This window comes from Lontra canadensis, unplaced genomic scaffold (assembly GCF_010015895.1).
Source record: "Lontra canadensis isolate GAN:19392208 unplaced genomic scaffold, GSC_riverotter_1.0 scaffold108, whole genome shotgun sequence".
Classification (NCBI taxonomy): domain Eukaryota; kingdom Metazoa; phylum Chordata; class Mammalia; order Carnivora; family Mustelidae; genus Lontra; species Lontra canadensis.
Window position 1 is genome coordinate 3017851 of NW_022631102.1, and position 17284 is coordinate 3035134.

Consider the following 17284-nt stretch of genomic DNA (forward strand, 5'->3'; position numbering starts at 1 on the left):
CCGGGATTGCGCGGGAGCGCCGGGACCGGACTGCGGACACAGAGCGGTGCCAAACGCCACGGCCCCCTGCCCACCAGCCCCCGACCCGGCCACAGGCGTCCCCCTCTTTCCGGGCTCGGTCCTCTCCTCCATCTCGCTCCCTTTCTCCACTTCCCAGCACCGAGCGCGTCGCGGGTGGTGGTGGCCAGGTCTGGCTCGAACTTGGGGTAGCGAAGGAGGCGCAGGAGGAGGGGCGTGCGGGACAGGGGGCTCACTCCGCTCCGCCCCCGCCCGGCAGGAGGTGTTGCTGCGGGAGTGGCGGCGCTGCCCTCCCGCCCTTCCCCGTCTCCCCTCCCTCCGCCACCTTGCGCTTCGCTAGTCGCACCTCCCGCGGACCCCCGCAGGCAGGCGGGGATTGCAGGGGAGGGAGAGACGATTCTGCAGGTGCGGGAAGGGGGCTAAGGGAGGAGCGGGGTGCGGGAACCCGGCGAGGGAGGAGCCAGGTGCGGGAAGGGGGCCAGGGAGGAGCCAGGTGTGCGGAGGCGCCCGCGGTGGTCGGGAGCGCAGTCCTGGAGTGTCCGTAGCCCCCTCATCCTCCACGCCGCCCCTCCCCCACCCCATGGGACGGTCGGAGAAGTTAGACGCGCGGCTGCAGGGGCAGCTGTGGTTGCGCGTGAGCGCAAGCGCGCGCGGCTGCAAGTAAGGACCCCCTCGCCTCTCCCGCCTCCTTCCAGGACCCCTCCCGGCTGGGTTTGTCGGTTTCTCTGCCGACCCCACATACTCCACCGTGGGTGTGCGCGTGCATGTGTACACTCCTGGGTACCCGCATCGTCCCCTTTACATATTCCTTGCCCTCCCGCGCCCCTGCCAGCGCCGGCTCCTTCCAGCCACCCTTCCCCCCAGGGTCACTATGGGGACGCGAGGGAGAGATTTGTGTTTAATTCCTGCCGCTATTCAGAAGAAAGAAAAAAGAAAAGGGGACCAAAGGCAACGCGAAAGCAGTTTACTTCAAGCTTTTATTATTGTAGCGTAAAAGAAGTTTATATACAGAGAGTATTTCCAGCAAAACACTCAAAAATGGCCTTCGAATCAGGGGCCTCCCACTTCCTGGCCCCACAGCCGGCAGCTCTGCCCAGGAGACCCCTCACTCGGGGTCTCCATGCGCTCCCCTTCTCTCTCTTCCCGCGGACTCCTCCACCCACACCCCGTTTCCCAGGAGTCCCAGCCTCTTCCTTCTCCCTGGGGCGCTGCGAACCTCGCCAGTGCCTCTCAAGCCGGCTTCCTCTGGTACCGAACGGCACCCCCAGCCCCCCTCTTTGACCCCCTGTGTGGCGCTTTCCTCCCGGAAGCCCAGAGTACTTTCCCTCCCTCGTTTCAGGCGCTGCTGCGAGCCCTCTGCAATTCAGAACCAGCTCGTGGTCAAGACCAGTTAGAGACAGCTCGTCATCAGCAGTGGGGCTCCTGAGCACCCAAAATAAGGGGGGGGAACCCTGGCCACCCTTCCCCACCCCAAGCCCCCATTCCCAACTCAGGGACAAGAAATAGACACAAAAGCAGCAGAGCGCCCCCTCCCTGCCAACGACAGGTGTGGGTGCCAGGCACCTAGGGCGAGTGGCAGGCACTGATGGCTGGCCAGAGACTCTCCGCGAGGGCTGCTGCACCTGGCTGAAGGCACAGTGGCTCTTCTCTCTGGTGAGGGGGTGTGAGAAGCAGGGGCCTCCGCGGGGACGAGTGGGGGAGGAGAGGACCCAGGCAGAGGTGGCATCCACACTCAGAAGGGGGATTTCGAGCCAGCCAGGGAGGTGCAGGTGAGGGACAGTCACGGCATCAGAGTCCGGGGAGGAGAGGGAGAATTTTCAGGTGCCTTGGCTAGGGGCGCAGACCCAGCCGGCGATCCCTGGCTCAGCACATCTGTGTCATGGGGCCCTCTGCACACCCGACTTGTTTGGGGGGCATTTGCACGTGGGCTTCGAAGGCTCGAAGGCATGGCCTGTCAAGTTCAGCCAACTGGCCCATGGTTGTTTACACTCGGCGGGGCTGAGCGCCGTGCAGCTGCTCCTCATAGCGCTCCAGCCAGGTGCGCAGCTCAGACACCTGGTAGCCGTCCGGGCCGCGGCCACCCTGGTACATAATGGTGCCATTCTGGATTACGTAGAGGCGCTCGAAGTAGGCCCCATAGGCCGAGCTGCTGGAGTTGGCCATGGTGTCCAGGACAAGGGAGCAACTGGGCGCCCCTTGCTGCAATACTTGGGCGGCGCTGACCCGGTCCTCCAGGCTTCGGTGCTGCGGGATACTGTAGGGGGAGTCCGTGGTGACCCAGCCATCCGAGGGGTGGGCCTCCTCGATGTAGATGATGAGGAAGTCGACGTCCCGCTGGTATTTGGTGACCAGGCGGTGGAAGGCGCTCATGCGCGCCATGAACGGTGGTCAGGTGCAGCTGCCAAAATTGAGAACCAGCGGGCGGTTCCCTCTCGCGTAGTCAAGGATGTGCTGGTTCTGGAAGCCGTGGGGCAGGACCACCTCGGAGTTGGGCGCTGGACCGCCCTCATAAGCCTGCTTGAAGAAATCCAACTTCTGGCCGTGCCAAACGGCCTTCAGCGATGCCAGGGTGCACAGGCGGTTGTCATCGGACACGCAGACAGGCGGGTCGTCGGGGGGCACCTCCTCGCCGTCACTGTCGAGCTCCACGGCAGGTTCGGGCTGACCCCGGCGGCGGCGGCCCAGGAAATGCTTGCGGATGCACAGGAAGTCCAGGAGCCAGAGCATGAAGGCCGTGCCGAGGAAGCGCGGGAAGAGCACGAGGCACGAGGCCGTCTGGGCGCAGAGCCTCAAGGAGTGAAGCAGCAGGGAGCGGAGCATGGTGGCTGCAGCCCCCGAAGCCCCCTGGGACCCGCTACCTTCACCCACCACCAACCTCGGGTTGGCCTGGCGCGGCATCTGGGCTTTGGCTGTACGGGGAGCTCGATTTATAGCCGAGGCTTCAATTGGCGGGAGACTCCACCTCCGGCCCGGGCCCGCCCCCTTGCAACTTGAGCCCGGAGGGATCACCCAGCGGCGTGGCCAATGCCTTAGAAATCTAGGGCCGAGGGCGGGCGCAGGCGCCTGGGAGGAGGGGGGCGCGGAGCGGCCCTGCTAGGGGCTGGCGGGGGCGGGGCCGGGCCCCCCGAAGCGCGCTCTCGGGGGCGGGGGACCCGGGTCGCTGCTGCCACCCGGGACGGGGAGCTGGACCAGGGACCCAGGCGTCCGCCGGGGAGATCCTCCCGCTCCGGCTGGCGCAAGCGCTGCGCGCGGCCTCGGTCCTGGAGGCCCGCCTCCGGCCCGCGCCCCTCTCGCCGCGCACCTGAGCGGAGCTCCCCGGCGGCCGCCGCGCCGCGCCGGAGCTCCGGTTCGCTTCCCGCGCGCCGCCGCCAACGCCGCCCCCGCCGCTGCTGCTCGTGCGGGGCCGCTGCCCAGGTGCCGCGGGAGCCCGGGTCCGCGGCCGCCGCTCTGCCGGCCCCGGCTCCCGCCCCGCCGGGGACGCGGACCCGCGAGGAGGCAACTTTGGGCCCCCGCCGCCTTCCCCGTTCGCCCGCGGGCGCCGCTCGCCTCCCGGAGCCCGCCCGCCCGCTCGCCTCCCGCGCGCGCTCACACTCGCGCCTCGCACACGGCCGCCCCCCGCACCGCCCCGCCACGCACACCGCGCTCGGCGCCCCCCGCCGCTGCCCGGGGCCGCCGCGCGCCGTCCCGGCCGCGCCCGCCCCGTCCCATCTCGTCCCGGCTCGGCGCCGCTCTTCTCGGGTCAGCGGCCTCTGGGGCGCAGCGGGGAGGTGCGGAGGCCAGGGCCCGAGGGCCGCTTAGCGCCCGGCGCCGGAGACGAGGAGGGCTGGGGAAAGCAGCGCCGGGACTGCGCCCCAGCCGGTCCCGGAGCGCTTCGGGCGCGGGGCGCCGCGGGCGCGGGGCGCGGGGCAGCGGGCGTGGGGCGGCGGCGGCCCCGGCGGCTCTCCCACTAGGGGTAGCTGTTGCCTGAACGCCGAAGCGCTCCCCTCTCGCCGCTCTCCTCGCCCGGCGCAGCCCCGGCCGCCGGGCGCACCCGTCCCGTGCGTCCCCGGACGTTGCTCTCTGCCCCGGGAACGTCGAGACTGGAGCGCCCGAGCTGAGCCACCTTCGCCGACCCCGAGCGCGGCAGCTCGACTCACCGCGGAGGCGCCCGGACGCGTAAAGTGCGTACTTTCAACCGAGAATGTGTGTTGAGGCTTTTAGGGGTGCGGGGCAACTCCCCAACTCCGTGGGGCCCTCGTCCGCCCGGCCGCCGAGTCAGCGACCTTCTGATTCCTCGCTGAGTCCGGCGCCGGGCCGGCGACTCGTGCGCAGGGGCGGCGGGGCGGGGAAGTGCGCTGACCTGGGGTCCCTGAAGCTGGGAGCAAGCCCCGCTTCGCCTTGGTCCGCCTTGTCCTCCGGGGCGAGGCCCGGGCCCGGTCGCAAGCGATTTGTACCGGGTCTGGGGAATGGAGCCTCCCGGTACGCCCTCGCAGTCGCCGGGACTTCTCTGGGGCGGCGGTGGCCGAGTCCCGGGGCCACCGCCGCCTGCGTCCCGTGCGCTGCGCGCCTCGGGGACCAGCTCCTAACTTCTTCCCGGGACAGAGACAGCTCTCGCGCCGGTGGCCGAGGTGGGAGCTCGCTCGCTGGCTGGATAGGGCGAGGGCGAATCGCTCCCGGTGGCGGCGGCGACGGTGGCGAGGGCGACGGTGAGGGAACGAGGCTGGAGAAGTCAACTGCCGGGCAAGGAGCCCCCACCCGGGGGCCAGCGGGACCCCGCGGGCGCGGGGGTAGACGCCCCGCCTTGGGCCGAGGTCCTCCTCTCCAGTTTTCGCGACCCTAGTGGGCCCCTTTGCCGTGTAAGTTTCCCGCTGGACCAGTGGCTCCAACAGGTCAAGACCCAGAGAGGAAGGTGGGGGGCACTTGAATGTAGCCCCCCTTTTCTTTCTCCCAGCCTGGCGATTTCTCTGCTGTCGGCTCAGGGATTTGGGGCTGCACAGTCCAGGATCTCCCTGCCTGGAGGAAAGCCAGCCTGGTCCCAGCTTTTCTCAGCCTCTTGGCACTGCCCCTCATCCCCCTGGGTAGGGGTCCTTCAGGAAGGGTTAGGGAATTCTCCCTCAGCCAAACCTGACTGGAAGGGGGGGGACCGGTCCAACTTGTCTGCCCCCCCACCCCCGCCCACTTCTCCAGGGCACCTCTGAGTTGGCAAATTGTTTCCTTTCTTTGCCTTGCTCCCCTCTCGGGGGTATGTGGGGAGAGAAGCCTCCTGCTTGGCAAGTGTCTGAGAGGGGGTTTGGCGGTCTGGGGTCCCCCTCCTGGGCAGGGGCAAGGGGAATGCCAACTTTGGTTGGCAAAACTTTCAAACCCCTATTCCTTGGTTTCTTTGGGGGGGGGGTGCCAGTCTAGGACCTGTGCCCTGCTCCCACCCAGGCAGAAGCTGGGACAGGGCCATGGGGCAGCCCTCCCCCATCCCATATTTGAGTTTCAGAAAATGAAAAAGCCACTTGGGGCTGGGAGAGCCCTTTGTGCTGCCTGGGATCTGGTGGGGATGCTGCTGGTTGCTGGAGCTGGTGGGCGTGTGGAAGGAGTGGGCTGGGGCACGTGGGGGACAGGTCCTCCTCATCCGCCCCGCCAGCCGGCCCTCCCAGCCACCCTGACCCCGCACTGCCTCCAGCCCCAGGGAGGCTCGGGAGAGCAGCACTTGTCCCTAGGGCTGTCGCTGCTCCGGGGCTCTGCTTGTTTCTTGGGCTGACACGCTGTATTCCATGTCTCAGGGTTCCAGAACATTGGACAAGGTGATCAGGCCCGTCTGGCTCCCACTGCCTCCCGTGCAGGTGAGGACAGACTCAAGGTCCATGCCTTTAGAAGCCAGGCCCAGGCGTGGCAACTTTTACTCCATTCCTCTCTTCTCCCTCTCCTAAATCCTCTCGCCTCCCCAAGAGCCCCCACTCCACCTTCTTTCCCTTTCCTCAGGGTGGAACACCAGCTTGCCTTAGACCTGGCCCTTCCTACCAACTGCTCCTCCTGTCCTGACCTGTCCTGGGGAGGTCAGCAGTGAGAGTCTGGGTCCAAGGCCCAGAGACCTGGCCCCGTTGGCCTGGCAGGCTGCACGCTGGGGTCACCAGAGTGGGTGCTGGGGCCACCAGAGTGGGTGCTGGGGCTGTTCCCCAAGCCTCCGGGTATGGCTCTGACTGTCCCCCCTTCCCGCCTGCCCTCTCACAGCTCCAGCAGGGGGCGGGCAGGGGAAGGAAAAGGAAGGACAAGTTGAACTGGGTCCATCTGGTGTCCAGGAGCAACTTGAAAGGGGGTGGGGGGAGGGGACAGGCGAAGAGGGCTTGGCTCAGCCAAGGGAGGGTTGGGTGGCCTCGCTTCCCAGGCCATTCTCACAGGGCTGTTCTCCCCGGGCAAGGGAGGGGCTGGGCAGTGTTTGCCCAGGCTCTGAGCCCTCCCCCGCAGTGCCCTGTATGGGGCTTGGTGGGTGAATGGGTACAGCCTCCCTTTTTCTCCTGGTGAGCAGCTCCCAGGGACCAGAGAGATGGCTGCTGAGACTTCCCACGGGAGCAGGCTGGGCAACACGGCAGGAGGAGGTGGGCCAGCCACGTACCGGCCAAAAGTGGCGGAGAACCAGGTGTGTGGTGTCCGAGCCCTTGCCCACCCTCGTGGTAACTCAGCTGCCAGGGCCTCAGCCTTCCACGGGCCTCAGGAATTCCCACGTTCTCCCTCTGTGCTCCCTCCAGCTGGCTTTCCTTCCCCCTCCTCCTCCACCCCTTCCCCTCTGCCTATGCTCTGCTTGCCCCACCCTAAGAGGGAGCTGGGACCTCCCTTGTCCTCCCCTGTGTCCTCACCCCTGGGCATTCCCGCAGTGCTGAGCCTCAGGAGGGCTGGGCTGCACCTTAGGTCCCCGCCCGTCTCTGCTGCTACTCCGGTCCTGCCTCCCCCAGGTGGGCCCAGCTGGATCCTTCCCAGAGACCTGCTCCCAGCACCCAGGAGAAGCCCAATAAACCTTCGTGAAATGAGTGAATGAGTGTGGCATGGACTTACTGGAGACTTGTTTCCGGAGAATTCCAAGGCATTTCATTCTGCCCTTTTTCCTACTGGCGGCTGGGAACGAGGTAGGGCATGTAGGTAGTCGGGGCCCGGGGAGGCCTTGCTGGCCATGGGGCCAGCCCGTTTCCCTTCTGAGGTGAACAGGCCATGCCATGGGCATCCTCCCATTCTGTGCTCACACATATTGTTTGCTTCCAGAATCACTTCTTTCCCAACTTCCTTCCACTGGGCTGGGCTGGACAGGGGGGCGGTGGCTGTGGGCTTGCTGGTCTGTCTGCTCTTAGAAGGGTCCTTAAGACAGCAGGTGTCACACCCCTTCCGCCCCTGTTGGCCCCCTCCCGGGGGTGGAAGGTAGGACCGGGAGAGCTGGTCGAGCTCCCCAGGTGGCTGGGCAGGTTGGGAGCCCGGCATTGAGAGCTCGGGAGGGCCCCAGAGCCTGGATGGGCAAGGGTTTGGGTAGCATTCCGGGGTTAGAGGCCTGGGGCTCTTGGCCAAGGGGAGGAGAGAGCCCTGAAGGTGACAGCCAGGCCATCTGCTGTGTGACCTGGGCATGTCCCATCCCACCCGTTGGGTCTTACCCACACTACAAGGGAATTGGGAGGCTACTTCCCAATGCCTTCCCTGTGCTGGCCCTCCACAACTCCAGAAGGTTCAAGGAAATATTATAGGACCTGTCCTGCTCCTGCGTGCTGCTCTGGGGCTGTGAGACCCCCACTGGAGGGTGGACTGCATCTCTGGCCTTGTTACTTGGCCCCAGCTTTTCTTTCGCGTGCCCAGCCCCTGCCACAACTCTGGGCCCTCACATTTCGGCCCACCCGCTCCTCAAACCCTGGGCGCCAGTGTTCCTGCTGTGACTACAGCCCCAACCGACACCCCCAGGCTCCCTGGTGCGCGGCCAGGCCCCTCCGGGGTGGGGGGAGGGGAGCTGGTGCCTGCCAAGGGTCCCCCGTGGGTGCCTGGCCCTTCCTGGGGCCAGAGGGGTGTTGGGCTTCTTGAGTGGGGGGCAGCCTCTCTGTGGAACCCTGAGGCTGGCTGATCCGCAGTGTCCATTTCTGACCCTCTCTGGAACAAGGTGGGGTACAACCAGCCAGCCGAGAGACACCCCAAGTCCCTTTGCTTCTCTGAGCCTCCGTTTTCTCAGCTGAGAGGGGAGCCCGAGTCATGAACGCGTTATGTGTGTGGGACCATGCCACGTGTGTGTGTGTGGGTGTGTGTGCGTGCGCGTCTGCTAATTTGTTGTCAACTTCGGTCCAAGGTGCATTTCAAGCCTGTTGAGGGAAGCCATGCAATCCCAGGGCTACCACATGGGAGACGAAACGGTGACAATGAGAGGAAGGGTCTGCTTTGCACGGGGGACACCGTGACACCTGTGCGTCCCCTACACGGCCCTGGGATCCTACCCTGTGTTAAACCTGAGTGGTTGCGAGTCCCAGTGTCCCAAGGCTAAAAATGCCCATCAGGCCGTGCCAAGCGCCCTGCTGTGCGTGTGGCCGAGCTGGTCGCCATCCCAGTGGCGCTACTTCTCAGGCCGGGCTGGCCTTCGTCTCCGAGTCCCAGGATCGTCAGGGCGCGGACACCCCAGGGCTGTGTGCCAGTCCCAGGAGAGGAGGCTGTGGCTGGCGGGTGGGGAGAGAGCAGCTTGGAGGGAAGAGGGGCCCCGGGGCATCATGGCCAGGGCTCTGGGGAAGCCACGGTATGGCCACTGCTGGTGCTGTTTGAGGCTGAGAGCGTCCTCCTGAACCTTTCGTTCTTTTGGGACCCCCACCCCGAAGTCCTGGTCCAAGCCAGGCTCTCACGGCCATTCTGGGCACACAGTGAGTTAAGCTCACTGTCTGTCCCCCAGGAGCCCCCATCAAGCCTGGCCGGGGGCCTGGGGAGGGGAAGGCTGGCTCAGGGAGAGGGCACCCTGGGTCTCCCTCTACACGCAGGCCCAGACGGCTCCTCATCTTCCATCAGACCTTCTGGAGTGGGTGAAGGACACAAAAGGCAGGAGAGGCTATGTCCCTGAGGCTCTATCTGCACACTCCCTCTGCCGCAGCCAAGCTGTGTGATCTTGGGCAAATTACTGGAACTCTCTGTGCCTCCATCTCGGTCATCTGTGAAATGGGCAGAGCTTTCAGCCCTACCTCGCAGAAGAGTGGTTGTGAGAAAGGTTTGGACATGTGTGCACAGCCCCTGGGATCGAGCCTGGTGCATCGGGATGCTGTCCGTAATAGTGGCAGCCGGCACCGAGCCCACCACAGCCCGGGCACAGTGCACTAGTGTTAGAACCTCTCCTGGGGGTGGCCGGGAGCTCCTGCTCTGGGCTGCTCCAGGAGCCTGTGTCCAGCTTGGTCTGCTTCGTCCCCACAAAGGGGCCTGCTGGAATGCCGCCTGGATACAGCCTGGCCCATAAGCTGGGGTTTCCTCCTCATAGAAGCCCATCTCTGTGAAGCCTTTTGGCCCCCAGATCTTCCCTGTCCTCAATAATTGCGTTCGGATAGGCCTTTTAGGTTTGCACATGGCAGAAGCTCAGTTCACTCCCTTGAGCTAAGAAGGAATTTACCAGCTCTAGACAGTGACAAAAGTCTGGGTGAAGCCACGCCTTCAGGCACAGCTGTGTCCAGGTGCTCAGCAGACGGTGGTCAGGGCCCTGCCTCCCTGGGCTCTCAGCTTGCTTCTCTGGGGCTCCGCTCTCAGGTGGGTTCCGCTGTGTTCTCAGGGTGCACACAGGGGCTGGAGAAGCAGCAGCCGGCTGTGACTGCTTTTCCTTTGCTGTGTCTGATGGATCTGGTGGAAGGTGGTGGCTGCCGTCTAGCTCTAGCAAGGGTAGAGTTCACCTGCAGTACCGGGGTCAGGGTGCCACTGGTCACTGGGAATGGGGACCGTACGTCACCCACCAAGAAAGGCCCCTTGCTTCTTCCTCCTCCAGCTGCAGAAACTGGCCTCATCCTTCAAGGCCGGCATGCCTGTCCCCTCCCCTCCTCCTTACTTTCCAAAATACCCGGATCAGAGTCCCTCTGGTTATCTGTGTCTCCCTCACTGACCACAGGCTCCCTGAGGGCAGGCTGGGCTTGACTCATAGGTCTGCCAGGCCAGCAGGGGCACAGAAAGAAAGCTGCCCCCATGCACGAGGAGCTTGAGGGAAATCGCTGCTCCCTGCGTACCTGCCCACAGCCCCGGTGCTCAAGGACATCGTGGGGAAGCTGCTGCAGAGCTCCACGGCAAAGCATAGGGTGCAGGGAGGTGTGAAGGAGTTCCTGCCATGGGGACGGAGCAGGACGGGAACCTGGGGCCACTGGCAGCAGATGCCGCCCCGCGCCTGCCTCCAGGGGTCTGTGCCCACACTGGACCAGAGCCAGGCCTGTCAGATGGGGAAGACAGTCTTGAGGTGACGTGTTCCCCTGGGCTCTCAGGTTCTCCCTCGCCCTTCCCTGCTCACAGCCCAGCACTGGAGGACCCCCGGCTCCAGGGACCGGAAGAGAGGTACATCACCTGTGGTCTCCATGGCGCTGTGGGCCCACTGATGCCCTCGACAAGTCCTTCGGGGAACCTTCTCATCATTCTGGGTTTCTGTCCTCACCTATGGGATGGGGATGAGCTTGGTGAGTTGTGAAGGAACTCCCAGGCCAGGGCTTGGGGTCAGGGGTTCTTGGGGACAAAGAGAGTAGAAGAGTCTGGGAGGCAGGCCTAGTCCTTGCCTCTCACATTTGCCTCTTTCCAGAAGCTTCTCCAGGCTCCCTTTAGTGAGGGTGGGGGCTGCAGGGGTGCAGGAGTTGGGTGTGTGATCTCCTGGGACTCAGAGGACCCTAACATTCCCTGTCGGCTGGCCTTAGGAAGAAGGGCCAGGTAAGGGTGGGGGTCCCTCTGAGCCAGGGCCTATCACTTTGCCTCCCTTCTCTGCCCGGGAGGTACTCCCTAGGTGGGGTGCTTTATCTGGAACAGGAACCTGTTATGGTTAAGCCCTCTGGGTTGAGGGGTGGAGGGGGACAGGCAGAATAGCCACGTGGCTCCTGCAGGAGGTCCCCATGGGGCCAGCCCATGAACATCCTCACCAACCGTCCCGTGCTGCCTAGTAGAGCCGCTTCCTGCCCTGAAGGCTTGGGACCGAGACCAAGAGTTGCTCCTGGGGTGCTATGGGGGGCTGGGGGTGGGTCACGGGTAGCTTGGCCTGGCTGGCCCTTCCAGGCTTAAGCCCAGGAATCAATGAGTCCACGATTCCGGAACATAGGCTCTAGGAACTCTAGGAACTGTTCCCTGAGGCCCTAAGCCTGCCATAGGTCCCCACTGCGTGTGGCTGGTCAGCAGGTGGGCCTCTTTGCAGACCCCAGGGGAGGGACTGAAAGCCCAGGCGAGCCCGATCTGGCCATAGGAAGCTATGGTCAGCGACACCTGGGAAGAGGGCAGTGACCGGGATGGAAGGGAGAGGCCAGACCTCGGACCAGGACAGATTTTAAAAGGGGTAGGCGGGGAAGTGTTTGGGCAGGGGCAGTGGGAGCGTGTGGGGACAAAGGCCAGAAGGAGAAACATGTGCGTGTATGCGGAAGCCAAGTCCTCCCCAACTTTCTTCTTCCCTCCCCTGCTCTCCCCTCCCCCTCCCCTCTTTCTCCCTCTCCTTCCCTCCTCTCCCTCCTCCTCCTCCCCCTCATCCCCATTCACACCTGCCCCCTCCCTACCTCCTCCTTCCCTTCCCTCCTTTCTCTCCACCCTTCTCCCTCCCTCGCTCCTCTTCTTCCTCCTCCTCCCCTCTGTATCTCCTTCATACCCGCCCCCTCCCTCCCATCTTCACTCTGCAAGTGACCCCCTGTGCCCACAGCCGTGCTCCCCGAGGGCTCTGTGGGTGAGCAGAGGCTCACAGCAATGCCTGTGCTCCTTCATAGCACGAGCCTCCTGTGACCATCATGGGTCCAGCTGTCACTGAGAGAGGGACAGTCTGGTGGAGACGCCACGGAATTGCCCTGGGCACCTCGGCCAGGCAGGTGGGCTCAGCAGTCGCCTTGCTCTGGGGAGACGGGCGTGCCCCTGCCAGGCAGCCAGGCGGGAGGACAGATGAGTGCCTTCTGAGGTTGGGGCCGGAGGTCACAGGCATGTCCTGATCTCTTGGAGCAGCCCAGCTGCCCTTTGTGCCAGGATGGATAAGGTCACCGCCCCAAGACCCTGTTGGGGGCCCACTGCTGGGGCCCTGCCCTCCTGGATGGGCAGCCTAGGCTCTAGCCTGACTCGTGGTGGCCTCAGAGGGATTCTCGGGGCACCTCTGTCCTCAAGAAGGGCTCTTTGGAGAGGAAAAAAGAACACATTTCAACACCTCCAGATTCTGAAAATGGATTTCTCCCAGGGAAACAGAGACTCAGAGCATGTTCTCTTCCCTGAGAGAGAGCCAGGAAAGCAGCGGGGGAGGGGTTGGGGGAGGGGAAAGAGGTCTCAGGGAGGAGGAGGAAGATCATGGGAACCAGGGCCAGGCAGAGACCTGGATGCAAATCATGCTGGTCCCCCACTGGCTGCATGACCGGGGCACAGGACTTCACCCCTCTGGGCTCAGTTTGTCTTTCTGTTCAATGGGATAACTCTTCCTGCTTCATAAGAGAGGTTTTGAGGATGTGATGTGGATAAAGCAGTTCTTGGTCTTCATCCCTTTTTCAGGACGAAAGCCTTCCCGAGTCGGGGATGTTGGTGTACTCCTGAAGGACATCTCGCAGTCCCAGGAGGACCCATGGTGCTGGGAACTCTGGGTCTGACTACGGAGCCCAAGTCCTTGCTGTGTGGCCTCAGTGAGCCATCAGCCTTCCCTGGGCTCCGGTTTCATCTCTGTAAACTTGAAGCCAGGGTCTCTACCTTGGAGGTGGCTGGGGGGTCAGCAAGGATGTGGGTGTGGTGCCAGGCACTGTGCTCACTCCTGGGGGTGCTCTGCATGTTTGGGGGGAGGGCAGCTCTAGGGGGAGGTGGGGCTTGTCTGCCCTGGACATCGCCCCTGGCTTCAGCCCATCCCTTCTTCCCTTGCTGGCCCCGTGGAGCAAGTCTTGTTTGCTGCCCTGTCCGGCTGGCACAACTTCGGGGCTGCCTCCTCTGGGTGGTCTTCCCAGATGCCTGGTCAGATGGCACGGCCTTCTGGCTTCAGCTGCTCCTCACCGTATAGGGTCTCTGGGGACTTTGCTGCTGCCTCCTCTCTGGCCTCCACATCTCTGACCTCACTGCCTCCTCTCCATTGTCTAGAGTCATGTTTGCAAAGCTGTTCTCTGCTCAGGATACTGTCTTGCCATGAGCCTGTGTCCTGCTTCTGAATAACATCCAAACCACTTGGCCTGGCCTCTCAGGGGGCCTCCCCCTGCTTCCCTTTGCTGTCCCACCTCCTGTCCCCCGCCAGCCTGCCAGCCCACCATGGAAATGTCACAGCCATGACTCTGACGAGTGCCAGGCCCTTCCCAGCACCCGCCTCCGCACAGGCCCGTGAAGAGGTGGGATGGAGGCCATCAGCCTTTGAAGGGGGAGCCAACCAAGGCTCAGGGAGACTGGGTGCCTCGCTATGCTGACTCAGTGTCTGCACTTGAACCCGGGACTTCTGCCTCCAAGTTCATGCTTGTCACACTGAACCACAATTTCATCACATGTGCTCATCCCCTAGTTCTACCATCTTCTCCTTCTGGAACTCCTTTCCATCCCAACCCATAAGCTGTTTTTCAAGTCTTGGCCCATATGTTGTCTCCCCCAGGCAGCCACCTCAGATTTCTCCTCCAATCTCCTGTTCCCTCCCCATGAAGTCTGCTGCTGCCTTTTACCCATGACTTTGGTTCACCATGGTCCTGGGTGGGAGGAGAGATTGTGTTCTAGTGGCAGAGATTGTTAGCTGCCCCCAACATCTTTTCTCCTCTTTTCCTAAAGTAAGAGAACTCTGAATTCAAGCTGGGCACATGGCTCCCTGTTCAAGTTTGCAGTCCCCTTGCAGCCATGTGCCACTATTCAACTAGATCCTTGCCAAGGACATGTAAGAAGTGACCTGTGTAACTGCTGGGTCTTGCCTCTAGAGAAAAGAGAGGTGGCTTCCTTTTTCTCTTCTCCCTGTACCTACTGCTGGATGTCAGCTGTGATGGCAGGAGCTGGAGCAGCCACACAGGCTATGGGAGGATGGAAGGTATGTCTCCAGGATCACAGAGCAAACGACAAAGGTAGAAAGAACCTGGGTCACCAGCCAGGAGCCAAGATTGCTGATGCACACGCTGTGTCATGAGCAAGGGGAAAACCGTGCAGACAGACTCCGTTTTGTCAATTTACTCCCCCTTCCATGGACACTTGGGTTGCTTCTGCCCTTCGAGTGTTGTGACTAGTGCTGCTGTGAACGCACATGTGCAAATATCTCATTGAGCTCCTGTTTCTCCACAGCCTCACCAACACTTGCTTTCCCCCCCCCGCGCAAATTTTATTTTATTTTACAATAGTGGTCATAATGGGTGTGAGGAGCTCAAAGCCACCCTTTTTATTGTTGTGTGTGTGTGTTTTTAAAAAGATTTTATGTATTTATTTGAGAGAGAGACAGTGAGAGAGAGCATGAGAGGGGAGAAAGTCAGAGGGAGAAGAGGACTCCCAGAAGCAGGGAGCCCGATGTGGGACTCGATCCCAGGATTCCGGGATCATGACCTGAGCTGAAAGCAGTTGCTTAACCAACTGAGCCACCCGCGTGCCCTAAGCCACCCTTTTTAGAGGTGAACTGAGAGCCAGGTCTGGTGTTGACTGCTTCTGGGGGGCTGACACTCAGGGTGTGCAGGTCTCCAGGCTCCTCTGGGCACCATGCAGGGCTGAGTCCTCCTGTGGGGAGGGGGAGCCTGATGCTCGGCCAAGAGCCCTGAGCCTCTGAGCTCCCCGCAGTTGGCAGTTGCCAGTGGTGCCTCCTGCGGGGCCTCCTCCTCCAGTTACCACATCTGGCTGCTTCCCCAGCAGGCAGGCTGCCTAATAAGGGATCTCAAGTGGGGGACAGACTCAGATGTCTGTCCTTAGGGGGCTCATGGTGGGGTTAAGGACCATGGAGCTGCCAGGGTGAGATGTAGCCTGATGGGGTGATTTAGCACCCCCTGGGGGGGTATGTGAAGTGGAAGGGTCAGGGGACACCTGTTGATTCTACATTTCTGAAATTCCAGCCTTTTCTGTGGCCCTCAGATCAGGGCAGCACCACCAGGGCTAAGGTGTCCCACCTCATCTTGACCCTGGGTAGGTGTGTAGCCCATGAAAAGCCAGGACTTGGGTCTTGAGAGGTAGAGCCCAACGGCTGGGGATAATCACTGCCCAGCCACCTGGTGGGGCCCTGCAGGGACTGTCCTTTTATTCTTGAGGCTCAGGGCGTTTAGAAACCCCAGGCCTGTCCCTTTCAAGGTCTGGAGACCACAGACTACTCCTTTACCTTCCTACAAATCCTCATGTGCTTAAGGTAGAGAATCCTGAAGATCTAGAAGGCTCCATTGAGGAAGGGACATTGGGATGAGGTCAGGGTTGGGGAAAAGTCGCTGGCCAGGCTCTGGAAGGAGAATAAAGTCACGCCAAAGGGACAAGATGAGTGAAAGCCACAGGAGCAAAGGAGCTCGAGGTTGTGGGGGAGGGGAGAGGCTCCTTCAAGGCTGGAAGGGACCTTGGGGACCCAAGGAAGGGTTGGGATTTTATTGGTTTCCTCTTGCCATACAGCAAATTGCCGCAAATGTAGTTGCTTAAAACAACACACATTTCTCACCTCACAGCTCTGGAGGTGTGAAGTCCGAAATGGGTGGACGGGGCTGTGTTCCCTCTGGAGGCTTTCCAGGTAGAATCAGTTTCCTTGACTTTTTTACCTTCCAGAAGGTAGGAGGCCCATCATGATGGTGTCGGGCTCACCCAGATAATCTGGGATCATTTCCCTGTCTCCCTAACTTACTCACCTCTGCAAAACCCCTTCTGCCACAGAAGATGACAGGTCCACAGCTCCCCTCGGGGGACGACGACGGGCCACCTATGGGAGCCATCCTTTTCTCAAACACCGCATCTAGCCTTTTCCGGGAGGTGATTAGCACCTTGAAGGTGTCAAGCAGAGGAAGGCCATAGTCAGATGTCGTTTTGAGGAACATCCCTTTTGGGAGCCTATGGGATCGGAGGGCGGTTGCAGACGTCCCTCCACGGTGTGTGGGGGCCCATCCCCCTCATAGCTGAACCCCTCGCCCCCTTGCAGTGCCCGGCACATAACAGGGGCCTGAATGAAGAAACCGAATGGAGCTGTGGAGAAGGGACTGGAACGGGGAGGGGTGGGCAGTGACGAGGGGCAGAGGGGAAGGGCTGCCAAGGAGGAGGGGCCTGACGCGGGTTTGTGTTCACCAAGACCCAGGAAGGCTCCGCAACCGAACATCGGAATGGAAAGTTGGCCCACAGGCTTCCCTGAGCGCTGCACCTCCAAACCACCGCCAGATGCGTCACATTTAAAATATCACAATTAGGGCCGGTCCAGGTGGCCACAGCCCCAAAGCCCTCACCTGCCCAGCGCCCTGCCCTGCCCCGCACGCCCGGCCTGGCAAAGCCGCAAGCCAGGGGAGGCCTCCGATTGGATGAGGGTGGGCACCTGACCCGAGGGCTAGGCAGCCGTAGGCTGGATTTCTGCCCAGGGGGCTGGCCCTCAGTGCTCTGTCCAATAGGGCTTCGGACCGAGCTAAGGCAGTCCGACAGCTCTGTGTGATTGGGAGCAGGGACACGTGTGTCAGCAGGTGGAAGGGAACGTGCAGAGCGGAGAGGCGGTGAGCGCTGGAGCCCAGGGGAGAGCAGTGTTGGCACCCTCTGTACTGGGGACCGTGCGTCCCGGCCTCCACGAGCCAGGAGTTTTTCCATAGCAGGGCGCATCTCTTGAGGTTCCTTTCCTCTCCCTTCCCCATTTCTCCAGGAAAACTGAGGCTCGTCCTTCAAGGCCTTGGCCCACCGGCCCTAGTGTGAGCACTGGAGTGTGGTTTAAAGCACTCGGCTCTGGGCACCTGGGTGGCTCAGTGGGTTAAAGCTGCTGCCTTCGGCTCGGGTCATGATCTCAGGGTCCTGGGATCGAGTCCTGCATCGGGCTCTTTGCTCAGCAGGGAGCCTGCCTCCCTCTCTCTCTCTGCCTGCCTCTCTGCCTATTTGTGATCTGTCAAATAAATAGGCAAATAATATCTTAAAAAAAGAAAAGTGCCTGCTAGTCCTAACCTCTCTCAACATCCCCAAAATTTAAAAAAAAAAAAAAAAAAAGGAGGCACGTATTGCATGGAGCACTGGATGTGGTGCATAAACAATGAAT

General features: G+C 62.2%; 1 protein-coding gene and 1 pseudogene across 1 annotated transcript; one reads left to right on the top strand and one right to left on the bottom strand.

Annotated features, from left to right (window-relative positions):
• Window positions 1–981: 981 nt before the first annotated feature.
• DIO3 (iodothyronine deiodinase 3) lies at window positions 982–3027 on the bottom strand. The gene has a single exon (XM_032839677.1). The coding sequence runs from the start codon at window positions 2914–2916 to the stop codon at window positions 2002–2004; it is 915 nt and encodes a 304-aa protein (XP_032695568.1). The 5' UTR covers window positions 2917–3027; the 3' UTR covers window positions 982–2001.
• Window positions 3028–5181: 2154 nt separating this feature from the next.
• Window positions 5182–17284, top strand: part of LOC116856295 — a 47576-nt pseudogene continuing 35473 nt past the window's right edge.